This window comes from Fragaria vesca, linkage group LG5 (assembly GCF_000184155.1).
Source record: "Fragaria vesca subsp. vesca linkage group LG5, FraVesHawaii_1.0, whole genome shotgun sequence".
In the NCBI taxonomy this organism is placed as follows: domain Eukaryota; kingdom Viridiplantae; phylum Streptophyta; class Magnoliopsida; order Rosales; family Rosaceae; genus Fragaria; species Fragaria vesca.
This window is the reverse complement of record NC_020495.1, coordinates 16,017,821-16,027,138: the sequence shown is the minus strand read 5'-3', so window position 1 is coordinate 16,027,138 and position 9,318 is coordinate 16,017,821. Positions and strand designations below refer to the sequence as shown.

The window sequence follows — 9,318 nt, the reverse complement described above, 5'->3', positions numbered from 1 at the left end:
AGAGAGAGAGTAAAAAGATTAACCAGGGCTATTTTAGTCATTTTGGTCGAGATTGATGTCATTTTGAAAGTTTAGGTATGAAACTGATTAAAAAAAAAGATGAGGTATCAGATTGATTTTAGACATAAAGTTTAGGGTAGTAAACTGAAAATTTTCCTTACTCATAATACAACGTGTTTTACTATAAATTACAACAATTGAGGTATAACTGGTAATTATGGTCGTATTCTTGATATTACTTGGAATACAATCATTTTTACAAAAAGAACGATAATTTTACATCTAGTGACAACGAATATTGTAAATATTAATAATCAGACCTAAAATATCTGAAGTCGTTAATCTTGTAAAATAGTTCTTTTTTTTGTAATTATGGTCCTTTTATAAGTAAATTACACCATTCATGATATCTTTACAACAAATACCACATTTAACGTATTTAGTGATAATTACAGTGGTAAACCAAGTAATTATAACATTTATGACCCTCATAACAAGTTTTTGAACAATTCACGTATAACCTAATTAAAAGGTCCTTAAAATTGTAATTTTTTACATATGTCACAATATTACTGGATGACATGTTTACCTGTACAACATGTTTTTCATTTTTATGTATTATTTTAAAATAGCCCTAGCATTCCCATGGTTGAAGACTACATTTGAAGCTAAAAATAAAATAAAAATAAGAACGAAACAATCCCATCATACTGTATAATCACCTTGTTGAAGATTGAAGTGATTCTTAAATCTGATTTGAAAGATGTAGAGATTTTTTTTTTCTCCAATGTAAAGATGTAGAGAATTATTGTTGTTTAGATTTTATATATTTTAGTTTAATATTATATTTTCATAAAAATTCTTGATTGTGGGGTTAAATTGGAATATTTAGTTTAAAATTGAAATATGGGGTGAACAAAGTATTTGATGGGGTGGCAATAGCCATACCCATTTTAAAATTGGCAATTATTACCATCTACATTCAGAATTGGGAATTAAATTCAAGCTAATCCATCAAATCCCCTTGGCGAAACACAACATACAATGTATTACTAATCAATAGAGCAAATGCAATACGCCTAACATAACATTTTGGTATATTCATTGTACTTCTAGTCTGAAGCATTTAAATTGCAGTTAGTTTAGTATAATTCTTTGTTAGGATGTACGTACTTTTTGTTTCTTTTCCTTTTCCTTCACTCGCTGGGTTTCTCTGTGTCGAGCTAATAACTAAAATGTAAAGAAGCCGTGGAACAGACCTCTTCGCTCTCAGAGGATCAAAATAGTATTGGTAGTTGATTACAAAAGATTGCATGTAACTGAAAAAAAAATGGAAACATACAAATAAAAACGGTCTTCATCACCAACAAAAGCAATAACAAAGTCCATCCTTAAACTGATTTTTTTTCTTTGAACAAACCAAAACAATACCTCTTGAAATGAAGATTTTATAGCTCAGGTATAGAAGTCACCTCTTCTTTTGTTTCTTCTTCTTCCACCTCTCATCATCACTTTTCAGTCTCTCTTCATCACTATCATCTACCAAGAACAATACATCAATTTAATCATACAAACATTACACTCACAGAATTACAAAAAAAAAATTATGAATTTCGAAAAGAGAACATTTAGTCATTAAACTCAGTATAAAGCTGGTATCAATAGAGTAGCAACATGCCTTTGTTTTTGCATGAAAGAAAGATGCTTTAGCACCAAATCACAGCATTGCTCAATCCTGCCTGAGGAGCATACAACATTATGCCAATCTAATCTATTGCCTTGCAAAATATAGTCTCTATTTCGTCTTCCAAGTACTAACTAACATGCACACACATCAGACAACCTTTGAACATGTAAACTACTTTGGTAAAGTTTGATATGCATGTATGAGAAGCTTCATTTTACTACTAAGAAACAAATAGGAACCCCGTTTTAGAATGTATTGTTTGTCAATACAAAGTAACACTTAGAAATCATACTTACACCAATATAATCAAATGATGCAAGAAGATGCATCTATCGGCAATGGGCACCAAGATTGAAAAACAAGCAAAGCAAGCAATCTGTTGAATAGTTAATGGTCTAATGAAACCATTTCTCCAAATAGCACAAAGCATGTGTTATTGAACACTCACATTGTAGCTCTGGAACTTCATTAAACACTCACATGTGTTATTTTCGTCGAGAATTTAGAGTTCAGAGATTTTAGAGTTTAGAGTTTAGATAACCTTCTGACTTTATCTAGATCCCATTTCCTTCTAAAATCTCAAAATTAAATCTTGCAGACCAATTTTCTCTCTTAGTTTGAACATAGAAAACCATGTTTGTATTATGTGTATCATATTGATCATTTCAGAAGAGTTTGGGGATTGTTTATGTGGTTATCTACTGACAAGAAATATTTTTGGTAGGTCCAATGTGGACACGTCATCAAAATAATGGCGAGGTGACAGAAAATAGTCTTTGGTGTTTCATTGGTAGCGGAAATAAAGTTTGGGTATCACATTGATAGTTTTCTATGTGTGAATATCAATTTAACCGTGCCACAAGAGTTTATGGACCGATGTTGCCAAAACTTTTTTATGAATGATCTCCTCAACAATACTTGATAGTTAGGAAACCGTCCCAAAGCAGATTTGACGGATCTTTGTACTTTCTTTACCTTGGTTGTAGAATAATTACCACCGAAAGAGAAGGTTACAAAGAAGATTGGGCCTTATATTTCTTAAGAATGTGCTAAGCAACTGGGCCTAAGAAAGCCCAAAATCTTAAAACCCAAATGCAGAAAATGATTTTAAAAGTAATAAAAAGAAAAGCAAATGTGCAATCTGCCTATTTGGTGAGAGAGAAAAATAAAAAAACGAAGAGAGATGCGTTCGGAAGTCGCGACTCTGTGTTTGTGAACAAGAGAAGACTTGGTTTTGAGCAATTGAGAGAGTAGCCCCTTCTTCCCCCCCAATTCAGATCCCCCACCGTCGCCGCCATGTTCTCCACCGTCGGATCTCTCTCACTCTTCACCTTCGCCTTCGCCTTCGCCTTCGCCTTCGCCTTCGCCTGCCTTCTCCTCTCCCCCGCCTCCGCCTCCGAGCCGGATCACAAGGTAAACTCTAGCTCCTAGATCTCGCTCTCTTTCAGATCTGTCAGTTCATGATGCGATTGTTTTCTTAGGGTTAGATCTAAGCTCCGTTTTTGTGCATTACTCGTGTTTCGGCTTCTTTCGCATTTCGAGTAGATTTAATCATACATGGCTGGCCAGGCTACTTCTTTAGCTCGTTGTTCAGAGGAGCTGGATCTGATTCGGATTCGGATTCGGATTCGGATTCTTGAGATAGTTGTGGTATGAGCAACTTATGTCATTGTTGACGGCAATTGTTCATGCATTAGGTGTGTATTTCGGCCCTGTGCTGGTTAATCATCAGTGCCACAAGAAAAACTGAACTGCCCATTGATCTGGTTAGCTTTAGTGCAGACTGCTGGTTCCTTTTATTGAAACAATTCTAGGCCAAAATCATTTTCTGTCTCCACTCGCCTCCCTTGTGTTGAATAGATCTAAGTTCGCTCCGCATATTTGACAATTTGTCTTGGATCAATTTATGCTCTGTTTTTAGTGATATACACATAAGATCATTGTAGTGGAGTGTCTGTCTAAGCTATTTATGAGGTCATATTGGATCAGCTCTGTTTATAATGTGATTTTGGTGAAAGTCTGACTTGCGATATTCCCTTGTTTCTACTGCAGTATCAAGCAGAAGAAGCAGTTACCCTTTGGGTAAACAAAGTTGGCCCTTATAACAATCCACAAGAAACCTACAATTACTACAGTCTCCCGTTCTGTCGTCCATCTGATAATGCTGCTCACAAATGGGGTGGTCTTGGTGAAGTCTTGGGTGGAAATGAACTTATTGATAGCCAGATTGACATAAAGTTTGGAAGTATGTGTACTTCCTTTTTATGCTCATTTCTCTGTTTATGGCGTTCAGTTGTGGGCAAGTAATTACAACTGGATTTATTTGATTCTTCTGTGCAGAAAATGTGGATAGGGCTACCATTTGTCAGCTTGAACTTGATGATCATAAGGTTAAACAATTCAAGGATGCAATTGAGAATAGTTACTGGTTTGAGTTTTTCATGGGTATGTTCTGCATATTCTCTTAAACTATTACAAGTACCAATTCAAATTAGATTCAATCAAATTAGGGTGCTTCTGGAAGCATATGAAACATCTGTTGCAATTCCTGAATCCACATTCTGAAACATCGATATTACAATATATGAAAAGTTAATAGTTACTGGATTGATTCCTCTACTGGTATGACAAATTGTATATATTGATATACATTGGTATTGAAGTCTTGAAAATATTGAAAGATGAAGCTGAATATGTAGTGCATAGTAAAGATGGAAGTAGGTTGCAAGTAGCTGAAGTGTCCAGAAGGAAAACAGATCTTTGAATCAGTATTATAATATGACATTTACCTGTGTCTGGTCACAGGATAATATATGCAACGTTATTAGATGATTAGGCTTCTCCATAGTCATAGAATTAAGCATTTGTGATCTCTTTCCATGGTTTATTGCCATTAACATTTCCATTTTCTTATTGTTCTCAACAGAGTGTGCTGTAACGACATAGGAAATGCTTAAATAGGATGGGAAAAGATAATAAGTTGAAAACAAATTTCAGAATTTTTTCTTTCTTGTCCAGATTTTGACAATAATCATGCTGCTCGTGCATAAGATCAGGAGTCAAATATAACTTTAATGGTGACTGGTTGTAAAGTTTAGTTAACTAATCACTTTACTGTGCTTGTAAATTTTTTTTTGTTGTTCGTCAACTCTAGATGCTGTGATTGTTTATTATCTTTGTGTCTTTCAATAATTTTGTTTCTATTTCTGGGCATTTACTTACCCTAGCTTGGCATCTTTTGCATGTTATCTCCTTGGACTTTCCTTTGCTGGATACAAGTTCAGATGATCTGCCTTTATGGGGTACGGTGTAAACTCGTCTTTTCAAATTTAAGTTATGCTTGATTTATCTTCTGATTAAATTTATCTTATTATTTTTTAGGCTTTGTTGGTGAGTTGCACCAGGATAAGAACAGTGAAAATGGCAAACATGTTCTTTTCACACACAAAAATATTATTATCAAGTATAATAAAGATCAGGTTTGTGGTGCTTTTAATTTGAATCCATGGCAGTTTGATTTATCATTTTTTGAATTTCTTTATTTTTATGTTTTTTGTACTTTCTTTCTTTTAGATAATTCATGTCAATCTCACTCAAGATAGTCCAAAGCCGCTGGAAGCGGGGAAGAAATTGGATCTGACGTACTCTGTCAAATGGATTCCAACCCCTATCACCTTTGCACGTCGCTTTGATGTATATTTGGACTACCCATTTTTCGAGCACCAAGTAAGATTTTAACACGTGTTTATCTGAATTGCTCCACAATTACAAGTACTCGTGTACCTTTTTGTAGAATTATTGTTTTGTTGAAATGTATGTCCATCTTATGATTTGCAGATCCATTGGTTCTCCATTTTCAATTCGTTCATGATGGTTATATTCCTTACTGGTTTGGTGTCAATGATATTGATGCGCACTCTTCGGAATGACTATGCAAAATATGCTCGGGAAGATGATGACCTAGAGACCCTGGTGATGATCTTTGACTTCTAGTTGTATCATCACTTCTCTTTGTTTAACACAACTATAATAGATTCCACTATCCACATGTGGTGATGCTTTCGTCAATATCTTATGTAGGAAAGAGATGTTAGTGAAGAGTCTGGCTGGAAACTTGTGCATGGGGATGTTTTTCGTCCTCCTCGGAGTTTGGTTATTCTTTCAGCTGTAGTTGGTACTGGAGCTCAGTTGGCGTTACTTGTTCTCCTTGTCATTTTACTGGCAATTGTTGGGATGTTGTATGTCGGGTATGTTGACAGCTTGCTCAATGATATTTTCTTTCTTATTTTTGGTTCTTGTTTTCGTATGATGAGTCAGTATGAGCATTCATATTTGTGTTTATATTCATGTTTGTAATTGGTGGAAGGCCAATCTATCACCATCAGATAATAATTAGATCTATATCTAGATTTTGTCTCGTAGTGTTCATATTAAAGTTTTTCGTGCTTAATGTTATTTCTTACTTTTTTTTTCCTGGTCCCTCAGGAGAGGTGCAATTGTTACAACTTTCATAGTGTGTTACGCTCTCACATCTTTCATTTCTGGTTATGTAAGTGGTGGGATGTATTCACGGCATGGGGGTACGTATCTACTAATTGGTTGTTTTTATTTATTTTAAGATCTCTTAACTGTTTTGATTCTGTCTTTAATCAGTGCGTTATGAACTTTAGTAAATTCTGTAAACTTGTTTTTGGGTATTTGTGAAGTATGATTTTCGTTTTTTTTTTTTTTTTTTTTCAGGTAAAAACTGGATAAAGTCAATGATTCTCACAGCATCTTTATTTCCATTTATGTGCTTTGGAATTGGGTTCGTCTTGAATACAATTGCCATATTCTATGGGTCTCTAGCAGCTATTCCATTCGGCACTATGGTGGTTGTCTTTGTCATTTGGGGTTTCATCTCATTTCCTTTAGCGCTCCTTGGTACGGTTGTTGGAAGAAACTGGAGTGGTGCTCCTAATAATCCTTGTCGTGTCAAAACCATTCCTCGTCCAATTCCTGAGAAAAAATGGTACTTGACACCATCTGTGGTGTCGATGATGGGAGGGCTTTTACCCTTTGGAAGCATATTCATTGAAATGTACTTTGTCTTCACGTCCTTCTGGAATTACAAGGTAAACTTGGAACACCCACATATATTTGTTGCTGATGGAGTACATTAAACATATAATGAAGAAGATTTTATATAGAACAGTCTTTTAAGTAAATTTACAAAAGTTGGAGTCACTACAACATCTCACGATCATTGTACTTTATGTAAGTATGTGAATATGAGTTTCTATGGCTTAACTTTGTGTCTTTAAAAAAATGATTCTTGATGGGCTCCAGTGCCTGATATGTGCTGGGAGTCATTTGTTTTTTAGTACTCAAAGTTTTAAATAAGATGATCTTCTTTACATGCCAAAGCTGGGATCTTAAACATGGAATATGAAGTTATATGCTTCAAGCGAGATTTTTTATTGTTGAAAGGCTTCAATGCATAGTGTGGAGTTCATAATTCTTATGAATTTATGTCTCTCTTGCCCTTTGTGGCTCTGAACAGGTGTACTATGTCTATGGCTTTATGCTGCTTGTGTTTCTGATTCTCATCATTGTTACTGTATGCGTGACGATTGTGGGGACCTACTTCTTGCTTAATGCTGAGAATTACCACTGGCAATGGACTTCTTTCTTTTCTGCTGCATCAACGGCTGTCTATGTGTACTTGTATTCAGTATATTACTACTATGCAAAGACCAAGATGTCAGGTTTCTTCCAGACAAGCTTCTATTTTGGATACACTTTGATGTTTTGCCTTGGCTTAGGGATCCTCTGTGGTAAAGTTCTCTTGTTTTCATTTTTTTTGTTATAATGCAACACATCTGATTGGAGTACCTATACCTCTACCTAATAAAAATAGTGAATAATATTCAGGTTTCATATCTTTTCCCTTTTGAATGTTCTGTAGGTGCTGTTGGATATTTGGGTTCAAATTTGTTTGTGAGGAGGATCTACAGAAACATCAAATGCGACTAGAATTTCTGTAATGGGACCAGGGATGGAGCTTCCCTGTGTAGAATGGTCGTTTGTTGAGGCAAAAGATTCATGTAGAACGGCATGTGATAAGGAATGGGGACTTGATAATGTTAATGGCAGAAATCGCAGGGTGTGAGGATGGGGATGTATTTTTTCTCTGGATTAGGGGAAAGCCCTGAGATTTTTCCTTTTTGTTTTCCCCGGCTGTAAGTGGAGGCCTTGATTTAGATTCGCAGAGATTGTTTTATAATCGAAGAAAGTTAAGTTAGCAGATGTCATTGAACTCCTGTCACTTTTATTATTTTCTTTTTTTTTTTCACTACCTTTTACCAAATAGGTTGCCCCCGTTACTCTTTCTATCTCCACGTCTTTGGGATGAACGAAAGGAGGGGGAATGAACTTTGTGCGTCTGAGTTATGTAACGACTTGTGAATTTTGATTCTATCTTATATACCTTGCATATATACGTTCACTGTCATCAGGAAAATGGATGCATGGTATGCTCTATGTGAATTGCTTGCTTTGCAAAACTGACTGAATACTTTGGAACTCAATCTTAAACTTGGAATATGTGTACATAAAACAAAACTTCGTCGAGTGGTGTATATGATGACAACCAAATCAATCTTCAATTTCGTGTGGTGAACGGAGCATTGGAGATGCAGGGGATCGAACCCTGTTCGGGCCTCTCGCATGCAAAGCGAGCGCTCTACCATTTGAGCTACATCCCCAGGTTCCTTAAGATAGCAAAGCAGTAGGATGGAGAGGAGCGTGGCCGCCACAGACCACTGAGACCAGTAGTCTGTAGCCTAGTGAAACTCCACACACGGTTGGTCTTATGGTGATAATGAAAAGGATAAAGGTGGCCACAATAAGTTGCCACGTGGCAGATAAGAGTGGTGGATTTGTAGCCACCCTATTTCCACAAGCCATCCCCTTATCAACACTTGCTAAGCCTTTCTCTCTTATTAGCTTTCCTTGATTCTTTCATTCATTTCCTAGTAGTAACCAACCAACCAACCAACCCAATGGCAGCTCTCTCCGGCACCATGGTCAGCACCTCCTTCATCCGCGGGCAGCCCATGAGCAGCCTCCGGTCTGCTAATCCCAATGTGGGTCAGGCTCTTTTCGGCTTGAAGTCCAACAACCGCGGTGGGCGTGTTGCCATGGCTGCGTACAAGGTCACTCTCAAGACCCCTGAAGGCGTCACCGAGTTCGAGTGCCCTGATGATGTCTACATTCTCGACGCCGCCGAGGAGGCAGGTCTCGACCTCCCTTACTCCTGTCGCGCCGGTTCCTGCTCTTCCTGCGCCGGCAAGGTTGTTGATGGCACCGTCGACCAGTCTGACCAGAGCTTTCTTGATGATGACCAGATTGATGGTGGCTTTGTCCTCACTTGTGTCGCCTATCCTTCCTCTGATGTTACTCTTGAAACCCACAAGGAGGAGGAGCTCACCGGTTAATTACTACCTACTACCATATATGTTTTCATGTTGCTTAACTAGAATTCTCTAAATGAGTTTGCTTATTGTTTTTCTTCTCTTGTTTCTAGTATGAAATCATTGTACCCTTTGAATTTGCTCTCGATCTCTTGCACGTAATCTCTCTCTCTCTCT

The 9,318-nt window shown here is 36.8% G+C and overlaps 2 protein-coding genes and 1 non-coding gene across 3 annotated transcripts; 2 read left to right on the top strand and 1 right to left on the bottom strand.

Moving 5' to 3' along the window:
- The first annotated feature begins 2,438 nt into the window (after window positions 1-2,438).
- Window positions 2,439-8,228, top strand: LOC101309262 (transmembrane 9 superfamily member 3-like). Its single transcript, XM_004301447.1, has 13 exons — window positions 2,439-2,446; window positions 2,965-3,100; window positions 3,740-3,932; window positions 4,028-4,132; window positions 4,972-4,989; window positions 5,069-5,166; window positions 5,261-5,413; window positions 5,525-5,659; window positions 5,768-5,934; window positions 6,173-6,267; window positions 6,428-6,801; window positions 7,230-7,503; window positions 7,635-8,228. Exons 1-13 carry the CDS (start codon window positions 2,439-2,441, stop codon window positions 7,700-7,702), a joined length of 1,824 nt encoding a protein of 607 aa, XP_004301495.1. The 3' UTR covers window positions 7,703-8,228.
- Window positions 8,229-8,356: 128 nt separating this feature from the next.
- Window positions 8,357-8,433, bottom strand: TRNAA-UGC. Its single transcript has one exon. It is a non-coding gene; the product is annotated as a tRNA-Ala (tRNA).
- Window positions 8,434-8,660: 227 nt separating this feature from the next.
- Window positions 8,661-9,318, top strand: LOC101301393 (ferredoxin-1, chloroplastic-like). The gene has a single exon (XM_004299861.1). It carries the CDS (start codon window positions 8,731-8,733, stop codon window positions 9,163-9,165), a length of 435 nt encoding a protein of 144 aa, XP_004299909.1. The 5' UTR covers window positions 8,661-8,730; the 3' UTR covers window positions 9,166-9,318.

What these genes read in the sequence shown, in the direction of transcription:
- LOC101301393 (XM_004299861.1), top strand. Translation starts at nt 8,731, where the DNA reads ATGGCAGCTCTCTCCGGCACCATGGTCAGCACCTCCTTCATCCGCGGG.
- LOC101309262 (XM_004301447.1), top strand. An exon ending in CGTCCTTCTGGAATTACAAG is followed by an intron (nt 6,802 to 7,229) that starts GTAAACTTGGAA and finishes GGCTCTGAACAG; the next exon opens with GTGTACTATGTCTATGGCTT. An exon ending in TGGCTTAGGGATCCTCTGTG is followed by an intron (nt 7,504 to 7,634) that starts GTAAAGTTCTCT and finishes AATGTTCTGTAG; the next exon opens with GTGCTGTTGGATATTTGGGT.